This window comes from Pinus tabuliformis, chromosome 8, assembly GCF_031772625.1.
Source record: "Pinus tabuliformis cultivar Carrire ecotype Pingquan chromosome 8, CPIR1, whole genome shotgun sequence".
NCBI classification, from domain to species: domain Eukaryota; kingdom Viridiplantae; phylum Streptophyta; class Pinopsida; order Pinales; family Pinaceae; genus Pinus; species Pinus tabuliformis.
The window spans coordinates 1,807,613,650-1,807,631,246 of record NC_142294.1 but is presented as its reverse complement, the minus strand read 5'-3'; the positions used below and the strand labels follow the sequence as shown (position 1 = coordinate 1,807,631,246).

At 37.4% G+C, this 17,597-nt stretch overlaps 3 protein-coding genes and 1 long non-coding RNA gene across 4 annotated transcripts; 3 read left to right on the top strand and 1 right to left on the bottom strand.

Moving 5' to 3' along the window:
* The first annotated feature begins 2,991 nt into the window (after positions 1-2,991).
* Positions 2,992-4,134, top strand: LOC149243480 (uncharacterized). Its single transcript, XR_016245791.1, has 3 exons — positions 2,992-3,673; positions 3,773-3,937; positions 4,063-4,134. It is a non-coding gene; the product is annotated as an uncharacterized LOC149243480 (long non-coding RNA).
* Positions 4,135-4,223: 89 nt separating this feature from the next.
* Positions 4,224-5,804, top strand: LOC149243479 (uncharacterized). The gene is made up of 5 exons (XM_089367818.1): positions 4,224-4,331; positions 4,420-4,500; positions 5,213-5,294; positions 5,460-5,582; positions 5,681-5,804. The coding sequence occupies exons 1-4, from the start codon at positions 4,294-4,296 to the stop codon at positions 5,562-5,564; spliced, it is 306 nt and encodes a 101-aa protein (XP_089223944.1). The 5' UTR covers positions 4,224-4,293; the 3' UTR covers positions 5,565-5,582; positions 5,681-5,804.
* A 325-nt stretch (positions 5,805-6,129) lies between these two features.
* Positions 6,130-8,124, top strand: LOC149243478 (uncharacterized). Its single transcript, XM_089371223.1, has 8 exons — positions 6,130-6,173; positions 6,268-6,338; positions 6,447-6,729; positions 6,935-7,232; positions 7,333-7,414; positions 7,580-7,701; positions 7,801-7,925; positions 8,013-8,124. The coding sequence occupies exons 1-8, from the start codon at positions 6,130-6,132 to the stop codon at positions 8,014-8,016; spliced, it is 1,029 nt and encodes a 342-aa protein (XP_089227349.1). The 3' UTR covers positions 8,017-8,124.
* A 1,101-nt stretch (positions 8,125-9,225) lies between these two features.
* Positions 9,226-12,431, bottom strand: LOC149243477 (putative disease resistance protein At5g43740). Its single transcript, XM_089374529.1, has one exon. The coding sequence runs from the start codon at positions 11,982-11,984 to the stop codon at positions 9,924-9,926; it is 2,061 nt and encodes a 686-aa protein (XP_089230655.1). The 5' UTR covers positions 11,985-12,431; the 3' UTR covers positions 9,226-9,923.
* Positions 12,432-17,597: the final 5,166 nt, after the last annotated feature.

Sequence of the window (17,597 nt, the reverse complement as noted above, 5' to 3'; positions counted from 1 at the left end):
TCTTTCAAAAATCTCCGCTTTTTCTGAGATTATCAGGTTGCTAGGTTGCCATGTTGCCCTTGCCCGTTAACTATATAAACTCCAATTGCATTGGAGCCAAACATTACTGCTCCTAGTCGGACATTACTACTCCAGGAGTCAACATATTGGTCGGGTCCTTATAGTTTCAGCGACATCCATGTTTTGTCCACATGTCAATGGAATTGTTGCCTTATTGAGATCTATTAACCCTAAATGGAGTGTCTCCGCTATAAAATCTACTCTCGTGACTATATGGAGCGTCTCAGCTATCAAATTTTCTCTCGTGACTATATGGAGCATCTCGGCTATCAAATCTACTCTCGTGACTACATGTATGATTCCAGGAAGCTCAAATGATCAACAATTTTGAAAACTTGAGGCCAAATTCCACCTGTAATTGTACCTGGAATGGCGCCAAGAAACGCAGGTGCATCCTCTTCGTCCTTAAAACCCCCACAGTGATCCTCTGTAGCTTACCAAAATGAATCTTCTACCGCACGAAAGAAAAGGAAAGCAACTTCTCCGCAACCTCTCTCGGCTAGTGCACCAACTACCGTGTATGTGTTGATAAAGAGCGAGGGATATGCCCCCGATGGATTTCTGAGTCCATCCTCTGTGAAATATTGTGTTTGACTATTCGATTTCTCTGAAGGCACTCATTCTCTCGTTATACCTCTAGTGGTGAGGCTAGAGGCACGGTCACCGCTACTCCCATTCCATCCTCTGTGAAAAACTTTGTGTTTGGCAGCTTAGTTTCTTCAAGCGACTCATTCTCTCATTACACCTCTCGTGGTGGTGAGGCAGGGGGCGCGTACATCCCATGCAAATTTTATATATTACAGCTGACCATCATTTTATCTGTATGTAATTATTGTGGACACAATAGCATAGTAATCATCCTACACAAAACGCTATGTGGGACCTACCATGAGGGCCATGTGTCTCGGCAACTTATGCATATATTGTTGACATGTTCGAAAAGCTGCTACATTTTTTCAATTGGGGTTCTATTGTAGTGGTTTTCAAATTTATTGACCTCATGGAGGTGGAAATAAATTGGAACTTGGTCCTGATAAATGTAATATATTGGGCGCCAATGGAGGTAAGGAAGGAGGCATTGTCTTCAGGCTTCACATGCTTACTTAGTATTCAATCAATTTTCTATGCCATGTCACATCCCAAGCTTTCAATTTCCAATGGCAACTCATGATTAAGAATTGATATATCCCCTGTTCTTTTATTTGACCTACCTATTTCTTGTTTTTAACCCAAGCCGGGTAATTTACTCTGTAAATAATGTAGAAAATATTTTTAGTTTTTCTTTATTACTCTAGACTGTTTGCAATATATTGAGTAACTTGATTTTGCTTATCTTTTTCATAAAAAAGTTTCTTGATAGCATAAATTTGTGAATTTATAAACTCAGTTATTGTTTTGTAGTTAGTTGAATCCAGACCCTTTGGTCTTGTTGAGGGGAAATATTTGCATGTGGTAACTAAATTGGCTTGTGGATCTACAGCAGGAACTCTTGGACAAACTGTAGTTTATCCTCTTGATGCAATTACCAAGAAGAATGCAAATGGTTGGGTGGAAAAATGCTTCTTCTATTGTAACCAGAGATGGGAGAAGAAAAGCTCCACTTCAATCCTCTGGTATGGTTGATGCTTTCAGACAAACTGTAAGGAATGGAGGTTTTGGTGCCTGTTTCTCTGAAATTATTCTTAAAGTGTATTTTTAATAGACTAGATTGATCTAAGAGGGATAATATTTGCGTAATTATTTGTTCCATTACCCAAGCAGGCTTTAAAATCGAAGTAATGGCTATCTCGAAATAGATTTTTTCCAATCCTACTGATACTCTCTTGGTCAATGAGAGTTTTGTAGGACAGAGCCTCCATGTTTATCCTTATTCATTCACTCTAGACAGCAGTGGGAATTTCACATTGAAATGGAGGAATAAAATCACATATTGGAATTAGGGTGCCCCTAATGGCTCCACAACACATCTAAGCAATAAAGGGATTTGTACACTCTACAATTCTTCTGGTGTTTAGCTCTGGAGTGCATACAACATCAATTACACTGATTCATTGATCACATGGAAATTTGAGGTCCTCTGGGTGGGTTAAAAGCTCTGGAACATGGCAACTGGGTTGGAGTCCGGTAGAAGACCAATGCCAAGTGTTTGGATGGTGTAGGAACTATGGAATATGTGTTTACAATGACACAACCCCCTACTGCATATGTCCATCTACAGATTTCATTCCCATAGATCCCAAGGATCCACACAAGGGTGCAGGAGAGAGCAGGACATTACAGGGTGCAGCAGAGAGCAGGACATTACAGGGCGCAGTAACCAGAGCATGTTTTTATTAAACAATACCGAATTCTTTTCTTATCCTCCAAAATCAAAGTCATAGTCAGAGATATACAATTTGGGCATTCCAGATTGTCAGGTGAATTGCCTGAAGAATCAACTCTGTGTTGCATCTATAGTCATGGCGGATGGCTCGGGCACTTGCCGTTTGAAGACTGAGAATTTCACAAGTGCCTCCCAATCAGCAACCATTCCAAGTACTTCGTATGTAAAGGTATATGCTCCAGGTCATACTCAAGCACCGCCACCCCCTGCCATTAGGTTTGTGAGATCAACCAAAGTATCTCCTATTCTAATTGCAGCAACAGTTGTAGGACCTATCATTGCCGACAATGCACAATGAAACTAATTTTGTTATGAATGTTGCACTTTCAAATGCAAGATTTGGAAAATCAACTTCCATTCAGACATTGTTTCCGGTCCACAGGGATTACCATGGTGGGAAGAGATGCCTTTCACGGGATAAATGTATTCCTGAACTAAATGGTGTTGTGGCAAGACAAGCAGCATTTTCATTTGGGGATATCGAAATAGGTTCTGTTGGCATGGAAATTCCCTTTGCTAATACAAAATTAAATCATGTGGCAGCGCCATTACCTGAAAAAACAAGGGATCTCCCAAATTTTTTCATTCAAAGTAGATGCTTTGATTATTCCTCACTATCTGCCTTAGATTTTGTTCAAGAGTTTGAAGTGGAGGTGCTATATCAAATGGCTCTATTTAGATTTTAAAGGTACATGGGTGATATGTCATAAACATTTTTGGCAATGGTATTGACTCTGGCGATATCTTGTGGCAGTTTGGAAAAGTTCAGATCTGAGATGAGGAAAGATTTCATGCATTTACCACTGCATATGACGCTGGCAAGAAATTTGTTGAAGGTTGTGCTAAGTGTACACTCTCTTCTTTGCAATATGTTAAATGACTGGCAAGAAAGATTTCATGCATTTACCACTGCATATGATGCTGGCAAGAAATTTGTTGAAGGTTGTGCTAAGTGTACACTCTCTTCTTTGCAATATGTTAAATGACTGGCAATTTCTTCAGTAATGGAAGTAAAAATATGTTTTAGTATTGCATCCATCCTAAAGTGCTAATCTATTTATATTGACTGAGCCTCCTATCCTTCTCATGTGCTTTCCAACTTTTCCAGGGATTGGGTACTCTTTACCTGCAAGATTGGATGAAAATTTTTTGTCACGCCATTTGTTGCGTTTGTGTTTGGAGCACCAGAAGCTTTCCCGGTCATCCTATGCAAAATACAATATTTACAAGGTTATTTACCATGAATAATTGTACAACATCTGGTTTTGTTTGAGGATATAGTGTAAGGATGCGACAATTCTCTTAATCTCAAGTTTTGGTTGCATGCAGGATTCAAATACATACGAGATGGCATTAATGGTAGAACCCCTTCCGAGACTTTAGGAAAGGGTTAATGTTCTCCTGAAGGAGTTTCATGAACATCCAATGTTGCAGCAGATTCTACAAGTTACTGGGACACTTCTTGGCATCTCTCTTAATTCTCCATTAATGAAAGTTAGTTTCTTCGTCCAAAGAAGCAAATCATGGCTTTATTTCTTATCTCTTTAGAATACAATTTGGATAATTTCATTTTCATATTGTACTTTAATTTTGACGAACATGCAACATACTTTATGCAGGCCCTCGTTGGTGTGCAATTTTTACTCCATAGATCACAACTATATGAGGAAATTGCTTCAAGAATGGTTTCTTTGAAATGTATTCAAGGTTCTTATTTGGTGAAAGTTCTTTGCATTCATTTCTGTTGGACCTCACAGGATTTTTCATTTTTGCAGATGAACTTAATCCATTATCATCCTTAGTGAGTCATTGAAGGAAGATTGAATTTGAATGCTGGCCTACTTTGCTAGATGCAGTTGAGTGACAACACAAGGTTGATGCTGAGAAGGTCAGTTATAAGCTTGATCTTGTAGTTGAGTTTGAAATTTTATGATTAGATTTTTACCATTATGACCATATAGTTTTGGCAATTACAGTTGTGGTTTTCCTTACACTCAAATACTATTTCGGAGAATGCCTGTTGATCCAGATGTGGAAATGAACTCTACGATTTTGAGGTAAAAGCTTTATATTTTTGCTTGTATTTGTTGGAGAAACTTGAAAGATATATAAGTTGAGGAATCTTTCAATACAACATCTTTGGGTATTATGTGCTGTTCTTACCTTTGTAAGTATTTTTGTGCTTTTCGAAAGGAGTACACCTCAGAGTAGAAATGTTATTTTGTTTAGGAGTATTCCAAAGAACTAGAGTGATTCAAAGTATGCTATAAGGATTTAAGCTGCTTGGTCAACCAATGCGACAAAAAGTATGATCGCTGATGTCTTGTTTTCTTCTTCCTTACTAGAACGGGCTTCACTGTTATTTCTTGCACGATTCTTCAATCACTCGAAGCGGGTAGAAACCTTGTTGAGAAGGAGTTGAAAGATTGTTCAGATCTTTGTAAATGGGAGGGAAATTGCTACTATTTGATTGAATCATATAAAAAGACACATCAAAAGCTTCAGAAACTAGTTCAGAAATTCAATGTAAATATTATCTCATATTAAATCATGTGGCAGCACCATTACCTGAAAACGAAAGGGATCTCCCAAATTTTTTCATTCAAAGCAGACGCTTTGATTATCCCTCACTGTCTGCCTTAGATTTTGTTCAAGAGTTTGAAGTGGAGGTGCTATATCAAATGGCTCTATTTAGATTTTAATGTACATGGGCGATATGTCATAAACATTTTCGGCAATGGTATTGACTCTGGCGATATCTTGTGGCAGTTTGGAAAAGTTCAGATCTCAGATGAGGAAAGACTTCATGCATTTACCACCGCATATGATGCTGGCAAGAAATTTGTTAAAGGTTGTGCTAAGTGTACACTGTCTTCTTTGCAATATGTTAAATCACTGCCAATTTCTTCAATAATGAAGTAAAAATATGTTCTAGTATTGCATCGATCCTAAAGTGCTAATCTGTTTATCCTGACTTGGCCTCCTATCCTTCTCATGTGCTTTCCAACTTTTCCAGGGACTGGGTATTCTTTACCTGCAAGATTGGATGAAATTTTTTTGTCAGGCCATTTGTTGCGTTTGTGTTTGGAGCACCAGAAGCTTTCCCAGTCATCCTGTGTAAAATACAATATTTACAAGGGTATTTACCATGAATAATTGCAGAACATGTTGTTTTGTTTGAGGATATAGTGTAAGGATGCAAAAGTTCTCTTAATCTCAGGTTTTGGTTGCATGCAGGATTCAAATACATACAAGATGGCATTAATAGTAAAACCCCTTCTGAGACTTCCAGAAAGGGTTAATGTTCTCCTGAAGGAGTTTCATGAACATCCAATGTTGCAGCAGATTCTACAAATTATTGGGTGAAAGTTCTTATTCAAGGTTCTTATTTGGTGAAAGTTCTTTGCATCCATTTCTGTTGGACCTCACAGGATTTTTCATTTTTTCAGATGAACTTAATGCATTATCATCCTTAGGGAGTCGTTGGAGGAAGATTGAATTTGAATGCTGGCCTACTTTGCTGGATGCAGTTGAGCGACAACACAAGGTTGATGCTGAGAAGGTCAGTTATAAACTTGATTTTGTAGTTGAGTTTGAAATTTTATGATTAGATTTTTACCATTATGACCATATAGTTTTGGCAATTACTGTTGTGGTTTTCCTTACACTGAATACTATTTCGGAGAATGCCTGTTGATCCAGATGTGGAAATCAACTCTACAATGTTGAGGTAAAAGCTTTATATTTTTGCTTGTATTTGTTGGAGAAACTTGAAAGATATATAAGTTGAGGAATCTTTCCTAACTTTCTTTGTGAACATGTAGTATCGAAGAGTTTATGCAAACTGCGACCATAGGAGAGTTTGGGAAACGCTTGGAGATCTTGCTTATGTTTCGTGGGCACTTTTCTATATAAATCTGCTTGGAATCATACCGTATAGCCAAAGTAATAGTTTACCTGTCTTAATCTTGTTATTATTCTACAATTTAATACTTTTCCCCAGGTTTTTTAGTTGTGCATATATATTTTAACTTGCAACATGGCTTTGGGATAATTAGGCGATCCACTGAAAGAGGGCCTGTTAAGTTTCAAGGATTTATTCACTTGTCATTATGGAGCTTATTGTCTAATGGAAATGTTCTAAATCAATTGCTTGAGAAGAGCATTTCAGATGGATACTTCTGCTATTTTACAGACTCCATTTCTTACATTTGCAGAACCCTTGCTATAAAGGTTTCACAAATTACATACAACATCTTTGGGTATTATGTGGAGTCCTTACCTTTGTAAGTATTTCTGTGCTTTTCAAAAGGAGTACACCTCAGAGTAGAAATGTTATTTTGTTTAGGAGTATTCCAAAGAACTACAATGATTCAAAGAATGCTATAAGGATTTAAGCTGCTTGGTCAACCAATGCAACAAAAAGTATGATTGTTGATGTCTTGTTTTCTTCTTCCTTACTAGAACGGCCTTCACTGTTATTTCTTGCAGGATTCTTCAATCACTCAAAGCGGGTAGAAAACTTGTTGAGAAGGAGTCGAAAGATTGTTCAGATCTTTGTAAATGGGAGGGAAATTGCTACTATTCGATTGAATCATATAAGAAGACACATCAAAAGCTTCAGAAACTAGTTCAGAAATTCAATGTAAATATTTATCTCATATTAAATCATGTGGCAGCACAATTACCTGAAAAAGCAAGGGATCTCCCAAATTTTTTCATTCAAAGCAGAGGCTCTGATTATCCCTCACTGTCTGTCTTATATTTTCTCCAAGAGTTTGAAGCGAAGGTGCTATATCAAATTGCCCTATTTAGATTTTGAAGTACATGGGCGATATGTCATAAACATTTTTGGCAATGGTATTGACTCTGGTAATATCTTGTGGCAGTTTGGAAAAGTTCAAATCTCAAATGAGGAAAGACTTCATGCATTTACCACCGCATATGATGTTGGCAAGAAATTTGTTGAAGGTTGTGCTAAGTGTACAGTGCCTTCTTTGCAATATGTTAAATGACTGGCAATTTCTTCAGTAATGGAAGTAAAAATATGTTTTAGTATGGCATCCATCCTAAAGTGCTAATCTGTTTATACTGACTGAGCCTCTATCCTTCTCATGTGCTTTCCAACTTTTCCAGGGACTGGGTATTTTTTACCTGCAAGATTGGATGAAAATTTTTTGTCAGGCCATTTGTTGCGTTTGTGTTTGGAGCACCAGAAGCTTTCCCAGTCATCCTGTGCAAAATACAATATTTACAAGGTTATTTACCATGAATAATTGTAGAACATCTGGTTTTGGTTGAGGATATAGTGTAAGGATGCGAAAGTTCTCTTAATCTCAAGTTTTGGTTGCATGCAGCATTCAAATACATACAAGATGGCATTAATAGTAAAACCCCTTCTGAGACTTCCAGAAAGGGTTAATGTTCTCCTGAAGGAGTTTCATGAACATCCAATGTTGCAGCAGATTCTACAAATTGTTGGGTGAAAGTTCTTATTCAAGGTTCTTATTTGGTGAAAGTTCTTTGCATCCATTTCTGTTGGACCTCACAGGATTTTTCATTTTTTCAGATGAACTTAATCTATTATCATCCTTAGGGAGTCATTGGAGGAAGATTGAATTTGAATGCTGGCCTACTTTGCTGGATGCAGTTGAGCGACAACACAAAGTTGATGCTGAGAAGGTCAGTTATAAACTTGATTTTGTAGTTGAGTTCGAAATTTTATGATTAGATTTTTACCATTATGACCATATAGTTTTGGCAATTACAGTCGTGGTTTGCCTTACACTCAATACTATTTCGGAGAATGCCTGTTGATCCAGATGTGGAAATCAACTCTAAGATTTTGAGGTACAAGCTTTGTATTTTTGCTTGAATTTGTTGGAGAAACTTGAAAGATATATAAGTTGAGGAATCTTTCCTAACTTTCTTTGTGAACTTGTAGTATCGAAGAGTTTATGCAAACTGCGCCATAGGATAGTTTGGGAAACGCTTGGAGCTCTTGCTAATGTTTCATGGGCAGTTTTCTTTACAATCTGCTTGGAATCATACCGTATAGATATGCCAAAGTAATAGTTTACCTGTCTTAATCTTGTTATCATTCTACCATTTAATACTTTTCCCCAGGTTTTTTAGTTGTGAATGTATATTTTAACTTGCAACATGGCTTTGGGATAATTAGGCAATCCACTGAAAGAGGGCCTGTTAAGTTTTAAGGATTTATTCACTTGTCATTATGGAGCTTATTGTCTAATGGAAATGTTCTAATTTCAAACCATCCTCCTAGCCAGGATGCAGCACTTTCAAGCCAGGATGTAGGGCTTTTAGTGATGCAAGGATTACAGTGATGCAAAATCATTGAAGGTGTTGCATGGCCTTCAAACTCAGGCCTGATATAAACGTTTGGTGAAACCTGATTTGAGCCATTAATCCAGAAGAGGAGATCAATAGCCATAGCTAGTAGTAGAGCCCGTTGAGCAAGTGGTTGAACTAGTCCATTTAGTGGACACAGGTTTTTTGCCAATCACTTCCAGTGAGTGAGCATGCCACGAGTGGATTTGAACCAACCCAGAACTCGCGGTTCCTCTCCCGTAAGGCAGGACTAGCTGCGGTGCAGCGCTCCTTGTTAATAAAATAAATTAATTTCAAAATATTTACCTAGCATGGCATGACATAATATAACATAGCCTTATTAAGGGAATAAAAAAATAAAACAAATTTATAATTTAGAAATTATTAATATAATTATTTATTTAAATATATTCCATCAATATTCATCTCACTTCGAAAATATTACATTTACATTTCAGATCATCTCACTTCGAAAATATTACATTTACATTTTAGATCGTCTTCTTCATGTTCGGCTTCCCCATCTTCAAATTCACTTTACCGTCCTTGGTATTCTTTAAAAAGGTGAGAGAGTTTGGATTTTACGTCATCATTCTCCCAACTTATTCCATCCCACCCACGTAACTCTCCTACAATTTCCTTCAACTTAGGTAGCTTCTCCATTTCTTTTGGCATTCTCCCTAACAATGGACAGTCTGTGATCTCTATAAATTCCAGATTAGGCATTGTTTCTTCATTCCATATACTCGATGGCCTTGCAATACTCTCTGCCTTCTCTAAATCTGTAAGAGTCAATTTCTTTAACATTGGAAGACTGCTGATCTCAACTTCCAACTGACGGCACTGGTAAATCTTTATGGACTCTAAATCAGTGAGCTCCTCCATTCTCAATGTCTTTAACCTGCCGCAATCTGACATGTGTAAGGAGTGCAGTTTCGGCATTGTTTTTGCATTACACACTATACTCTCTAAGCTGTCTAGGGAGGATAGATTTAATGTCTGCAACACTGGAAAACCGCCACTGCTCTCCATGAACAGCTCCTTCAACCTGGCACAACCTATATTTTTAATTCCCTTAAATTGGTTAGCTCCTTTATTCTCAATGTCTTCAACACGCCCCAAGCTGATATCACAAGATTCGCAGCTGCTGCATTGTTTTTGCATTGCACGCTATACTCTCTAAGCTGTGAAGGGAGGATAGATATAATTCCTCCAACTTCGGAAAACCGTCACGTGCAGCCTCGCTCCCAATCTCCAAGGCTGGAAGCTCCTCTAATTTCATACAGTCGCTCAAGTGCAAATTCTTCAAATTTTGAAACTGACAAATACAATTTGGCAGACTTACCCCTTGATAAGTAAATAACACAAGACTCTGCAACTCCTCCATGCTCTGCATGTTCTGTGGAAGGATATCTATCGCCGCATCATCTCTATTTTCATGTTCGCCCCACTGGAACCATAACCTTAATTTTCTCATCTTTGACCATGTACTCATTGAACCCTCTTTAATTTCTGGCATTATTCTCACATCCAACTCGATCAGATTTGAGAGATTTGTGAGATCCTCCAAACTCACTGGAGTTGACCTATAAGGCACGACCAGTTTGTTCAATGAAGTGAGTTGAGAGATTTGATGTGGAATCAACCCCAAGTGTCCGTGGAGAACCGAAAATTTGAGATGCTTCAGATTTTTAAGTTCTCCTATCCTATCGGGTAAAGAATGGAGACTTTTACATTCTTCAAGATTCAAAAATTGAAGATGTGAAAGACTGCATATGCTATCAGGCAAGTCCTTCAGCTTCTTACATCCTCTCAAATTAAGAAACTCAAGCTGTCCAAGTTTCTCCACTGCTGTTGGTGATTTTTCTATTGAGGTATCCGACACATCCAGAACTCGGAGAGACCTGAAGTTTACCAAAAACCCCTCTGGAATTTCCTTCAACCGTCGGTTTTGGGCCAACACTAAACTGAGGAGTGTTGGAGACTTCAATTCTGTTGGCAAATCACTAATTTCGCTGCCCAGAACGGAGATTCTTTTGCCAGGCCTGGTCCCTTCTTCGCTTGGAAATTGTTGTAGATGTTGACTTGCTTCAAATAACCACTTCTCCTCTCCAACATACTCAATCAAGCACCTATCTACCAGTGCTTCTATGTATTGCCGCCCAACATCCATGAAGTAAGTAGTCCTTTTTTGGGGAACCAGTCCTTCTGCGGTCCACATCTCCACCTGCGTCTCCACATCAATTTCTGCATCTTCAGGAAAGGCAGCACAATACAGAAAACATATCTTCATGTTATTATTGGGCAAATCATTGTAGCTCCATCTCAGCGGTTGATAGAGCTCAGCATCGATAGTCCCGTGAGTGGAGGGGAAGGATGGATCTACATTTTTCATCAAAACTAAAGCGCGACTCCACTCATCTGCAGTCTTTTTCCGAGCCATAGCTGCAGCAATTGTATTTATTGCCAAGGGCAACCCTTTACACTCCAAAGCAACTTGTGTAGCAATAAGCTCTAGATTATTTTCTGGACCAGCCCCACTTCTAAACGCTCTTCCCCGGAAGAGCTCCCACCCTTCCCCTGTGGACAGGGGTCGTATCATCATGCAGTCCTCTTTTTCTGCCATTATTTCAACTACATCTCTGTAGCGACTGGACATTAAGACTTTGCTGCCTTTATCACGCCCAAAATTAACCCCAACTTGATTCAAATCAATTGGACTCCAAATATCGTCCAAGAGTAGAAGAAACCTCTTATTTTCAAGAGATGCATACAATTTCATCTTTCTCATGTCAATACTAGAACTTGGCTCAAATCTTAAATTCAGAGACTCGGCAATGGTATCCTGGAGACTTTGAATCTTATAGTTTTGAGAAATGGTATACCAAATGACGAGATCGAAGCTAGTACTTACCTTCTTCTTGCAGTTATTGTAGATGAGGTGGAGTAGTGCAGTTTTCCCAACCCCCGCCATCCCCCAAACACCAATCACCGGATGAGGATCGTTAAGCCATGAAAGCAGTTGATGCTGAGCGGTTTGAATGCGAGTCCCCACGAAGCCGGAATCTGGTAGAGGTTGAAGAAGCACCTCTGCTTGAGGCTGTGAGGACACCACAATCTGTGCAGTATGGGCAGCTGTTGAAAGAGCAGAATCAAGCTGTCGGAAGAGCTCACTAATCCGGTCTTCCATTCTCTGATATCTGCGGGGATGCTGGGTATGAAAAAGAGGCAGCAACCGCGACACCGTTCTCGCTGTCTGTTGGCGCGTTGGATGAGGGCTTTGACTTCTTGAAGGGCATCGTTGATCCTTCCCAAAAAACCTTCCACTAACTCGGGCAGCTTATTTTGTTGATCTTCGAATTGCGTTTGAATATGGCGTATCGACTGCTCCATATGGTCGAGTTCATAACTTCATTGTTGAGAAGTTGAAGGTTCTTCCCAAATTCCCTCACATCCTTCAATTGTTGGTAGAGGAGACCGATAATGGCGTTGGTGACGTTAGTGGCCACTCCGGTCGCTTCTCCAATTGCAAACTAGGTGGGCATATTAGCAAAATGCAGAGAAAAATGGAAGTTCTATGAAGATTGAAACCAAAACAGGGGACGATAGAGCGCCTGTAACGAGGAGGCAGCACGGGGTTGGATGAGTGCGATACACGATACGATGAATGATTGCCTATATGGAGACGCAACGCTGTTTGTCTTTGGAGTATTTCTGGGCAATATTTGACCATAGATCAAATTCCCTACCTAACAATCCCACTTAACAATTAAACCTTAATATCCCACCTAACATATAAGACCCCACATTAAATTTCTTACCAAACAAACACACATTAAATTTCCTACTTAACAATTACAGATTAAATTTCCTACCGAATAATTAAACTACATATCTGCCATTCCTATTTTTGAAAAAAATAAATCTATACGCACCTAACAATTAAACCACAATTTATTTATATATATATATAATCAAATTACAACCACATAAAACTATTTTTCAGGGTGATCAAAACAGACAACCACATAAAACTATATATCATATCACCTTGAAAAAAATAAATCCATTTTCAGGGTGATCAAAACAGACAACCACATAAAACTATATATCATCTCACCTTGAAAAAAATAAATCCATATTTTTTTTAACAAAAACACAATTTTCTAAAAATAAAAATAATTACACCTTTCTAAAATAATTTTTCCTTGAACCCATACCTCATAGTGATATATTTTTTTTTTACTAAATACACTTTTCTAAAAATAATTATTCCTATACGCCATAGTGATATAATTTTTGTATTCCCATGACTTTTCATGGCCAAGTTTATGGTTAAAAAGTTGGAACATTAATAAAGTGATGTGTGGTGTGGCGGCTGAGTTCGTTGGGTGAAACCTACGAGGTCATCTTGCTATGGTGTGCGACTCAAGGAGTAGACTTCCCTTATCCGTGAGTCTCGGCTCTTGCCAAAATCATAAGAAATTAGTATTAGACTCCCCTTATCCATGAGTCTCGACTCTTACCAAAATCATAAGAAATTAGTATCGTGTGCGGATCATAAAAAATTAGTATTAGACTCCCCTTATCCGTGAGTCTCGCCTCTTGCCAAAATCATAAGAAATTAGTATGGTGTGCGGGAGTAGACTTGCTCTTGCCAAAATCATAAGAAATTAGTATGGTGTGCTCTTGCCAAAATCATAAGAAATTAGTATGGTGTGCGAGAGTAGACTCACTCTTGCCAAAATCATAAGAAACTAGTATGGTGTGCTCTTGCCAAAATCATAAGAAATTAGTATGTAGACTCCTCGCTCTTGCCAAAATCATAAGAAATTGGTAGGGTGTGCGGCTCAAGGAGAAGAAATTGGTATGGTATGCGGCTTAAGGAGTCTAAATTTGTATGGTTGCCATAATCATAAGAAATTAGTATGTAGACTCCCCTTATCCGTGAGTCTGCGCTTGCCAAAATCATAAGAAATTAGTATATCTACTTGACTCTGGGCTCTTGCCAAAATCATAAGAAATTACGATATTTGCTTGTAGGTTGTTGGATGTACTCTTGGTGTTATAGTGGCAGCTACAAAAATTGATCCTAGATCTTCCTTAGATTAAGTCTAATAGTTACCGATTCACCCTTTACCTAAAAAAAAAAATTAGAACATTAATAAAATAACATTCCACTAAACTTTACCAACGAAAATTAATGTTATTCCAATATATGAGAATCTAATCATGAACCTAATTGATAATCATTTCATAAGTAGCATACACGTTATATATAATATCCACAATCATCGCAATTCATTGAGGCATATCACACACGTCCACATTAATTCATTGAGACATATCCACACGGAAGTTCCTATTTCCACCTCTATAGGTTTATAAATGCCCTCTGACATGCGAGGGAAATACCGCTCGCCCTCTCTCTCCATGCTCCATTCATTGGTTCGCGTGTTGTCACTCAGAGGGCGAGCAGTATTTCCCTAGCATATCAGAGGGCATTTATAAACCTATAGAGGTGGAAATAGGAAGAGCCATTATAAACCTATAGAGGTGGAAATAGGAAAAGCCATATCCACACACGTCCACATTGGTTTGTTGGATATTATGGGAACCACTTGTCATTGTACAAGCGATATAAAAAAGATAATATCAAATTATTAAGGTGGTTATACATGAATTTCGCTTTTTACAGAATTTATTTTTAATTTAAGTTTTAATAAAATATATTTATTTATTAAATTTAATTAGTTTGTTTTATAGTATAAGAAGTATTTATTAGGTTTGGAGTATGTCTTAAAACTGTTTTAGTGTGGCTAAGAGCTTGTTTTCCTCAGACGTAAGGAAACAAGTTAACGGTCCAAGATTCAGAAGTATCTAGCAAGAGTGAAAGTGAGCGCCCTTACGGATCACCAACTAGTTATTCTAGGTGGCACAATTTCCTTGAGTAACAATGGTGAGTTAGCCTGTATTTGCAAATAGCAGTGAGAGATGGTTGTCTTCACGGTTGGTTTGATGACTGAATTATGATAGGTTTTCCACCCGAAAAATGAGAAACACTTGTTATAGTTCACTTGATAAAAAAAACATTATCAAATTATTAAAGTGGTTACACATCAATGTCACTTCCTACTAAATTCACTCTTAATTTAAAGTTTAATAAAATCTATTTATTTATCAAATTCAATTGGTTTGTTCAATAGGATGAAAACCACTTTTTATAGTTCACGTCATATAAAAAGACAATCTCAAATGTCATAGTCTAACTTATAGACGAAATAGCCTTTTTCACCTAAATTCATCAAAATTCAACAAAACAATTTTAAGATTTTTTGTTGTTTAAAATACATTTTTGAATGCATAAATGGATTCAGCACCTAAAACACCCATAAACACCAGAATTATGCAAATTAAACAATTTAAAATCAAGTTTTTAAAAATCTCTGTGAGATTTTGATTAAAATTAGCCAAAAAATAGTAAAAATCATTTAATTTATTTGTTAATTTAATCAAATAATTAAATAATTAAAATAATTACACATGAATGTCACTTTTTACCAAATTCATTCTTAATTTAAAATTAATAAAATCTATTTATTTATTAAATTTAATTGCTTTGTTGAATAAAATACGAACCACTTGTTATAATTCAAGTAATGTAAAAAACAAATATCAAATTATTAAAGTGATTACACATGACTTTCACTTTCTAATGTAATCATATCTATTTATTTATCAAATTTACATTTTCCTTGTAGGCCAATTCTTATAACCCAATTTTAATTAATTCCAGATCAAATTAAAAGAAAAATCGATAGTGATGGTATGAATTGGAAAAATTGTTTAGATACCGATACATTTTATTCAATTGAATAAAGCGGCTATATGATGATGATGAAGAAGAACGTCCACTGAGACCAAACTTTGGTCCATCAAACCTAAAGAAACAAATTATTTGTTTGATTTAAGATTTTATTCCTATGTTCAAAGAGCTTGGAGAGAAGCTTCCCGAGCTCACTATAATTTTGACATCGTAAAAGGCTAGGAAGGTCAGTATTGCGACAAAGATTATGAAATTGAGATCTAATGTGGTTGTACGCGAGGCACTCTAAGAGGAAGTGGTTTTCATCCGCGATGTTCCTATTCTCACAGAGATGGCAAATCCTCATCCATGGTGTTTTAAGAACTACCCAACGACCTGTTTCACTATGGAGCTCATGAGAGTTCGTTCTAATCTTCGCTATATCAATTTTCTTCTTTGAGCTAGTTAAAATAGAGAGATACTTTTGACCTTCTAGGGTGGGGTTGATGACCTTCTTATAATAACTTAATTTTCTTTTAGCCGCTAAATCTTTCTCACACCACATTTTTTCTTTGAACTTAGAAGTAACAGTATTTTTAATGTTATTAATGTTTTGCAATGCATCATTCTCGTTGATCTCCCAATAGTTTAACCAGGACCTCGTGTCTTTATACCACCCCCGTTTGAGCCTTAGGTGGTTTTGGCTGGAATTTAAAGCTAGCTTAGGAAGTCTATGATCTCCTATGTTATTGAGTTTGTGCTTGTACAACAGAAGCCTAATCATAACTAGGCTCTTGATAAGGGAAAGACCTACTTCTATAAGGAGAATAAGATAGGGTGTATTGCTTTTAATTTTCAGGTTATACATTATAAAACGCTTCTAGATTTGCTCAATGTTTCTCCAGGATTCTCTAGAGATGCTGCAACCCCAAACCTCACATCCATATAAGATAACAGGAGTGACTAAAGTTTCAAAGAGGAACTTATCTTTATCCCACATTACGAGGTTTGTCGTTTTACAATTATTTTCAAAACCAAAATAAGCTTTCCACCCCCCATTAATCCTTTTCTCAATGCTATAGTTCCAATTGAGCTTGTTATGAATATCAATTCCTAGGTACTTGTAAGAATGCACTTCCTCCAAGTTATTATTGTCATACATAAAACTAGCGTAAGTGTCCTTCTTGGATTTGATAATCATAACTTTTGTTTTGTCAATGTTAACAGTCATACCCATGGTAGAGTAGAAATCCTTAGGAAGCCTAAGTTGCTTACCAAGATTAGATGGGCACCTTGCGAGAAGAACAATATTGTCAGCATAGAGAAGAAGGATGATGATTATCCCAACTAAGATCGTGCCAGCACATCCTGCTTCCTCTAAATAACCTTCGAGCTTGTTGATGTAAATGCCAAATAGGGTAGGGGAGAGGGGGCAACCTTGTTTAACTCCAATATTACACTTAATATCTTTCGACCACCCCTCATTGCTCTTTAGCTTGGCAATTACATTCTCGTATAACCTTATAGCGACAACTCTCAACTCGAAAGGAACCTTTAGCTCTTCTAATCTATTCCAAAGGTTGTTTCTAGGAACCGTATCAAAAGCCTCTCTAAAGTCCACAAAGCAACAAAAGAGATTGGATTTATCATTACGACATTCCTCCACAATGATCCTAAGCGTAACGAGGTGGTCTATTGTTGAGTGATGCCTTCTAAAACCCGCTTGGTCTTTAGCCCGCTTACCTTCACTTTCAAGCCATATGCTCAACTTCTTTTCCAAAATACTACCATATAACTTGGCTAAGAGAGGGTTGATCATAATTGTCCGATAATTAGAGGGGTTATTTGTATCCCAACTTTTAAAAATAGGGATAATGAGGCTCTCAGTCGATGGTTTAGGGGACCCTTGCTTGACTGCTTGATTAAAAAGCTTGTGGATGTGGGGGATGAGGACAAGACCTCCAATTTTTAGGAGAGATAAAATTAAGATAATTATAA

Coding starts and splice junctions, on each gene's coding strand:
- LOC149243479 (XM_089367818.1), top strand. CDS start 4,294: ATGCAGTTGAGTGACAACACAAGGTTGATGCTGAGAAG. Junction 4,332..4,419: donor ACAAGGTTGATGCTGAGAAG/GTCAGTTATAAG, acceptor TGGCAATTACAG/TTGTGGTTTTCCTTACACTC. Junction 4,501..5,212: donor ATGAACTCTACGATTTTGAG/GTAAAAGCTTTA, acceptor ATCTTGTGGCAG/TTTGGAAAAGTTCAGATCTC.
- LOC149243478 (XM_089371223.1), top strand. CDS start 6,130: ATGCCTGTTGATCCAGATGTGGAAATCAACTCTACAATGTTGAG. Junction 6,174..6,267: donor ATCAACTCTACAATGTTGAG/GTAAAAGCTTTA, acceptor GTGAACATGTAG/TATCGAAGAGTTTATGCAAA. Junction 6,730..6,934: donor TATGTGGAGTCCTTACCTTT/GTAAGTATTTCT, acceptor TATTTCTTGCAG/GATTCTTCAATCACTCAAAG.
- LOC149243477 (XM_089374529.1), bottom strand. CDS start 11,984: ATGGAAGACCGGATTAGTGAGCTCTTCCGACAGCTTGATTCTGCTCTT.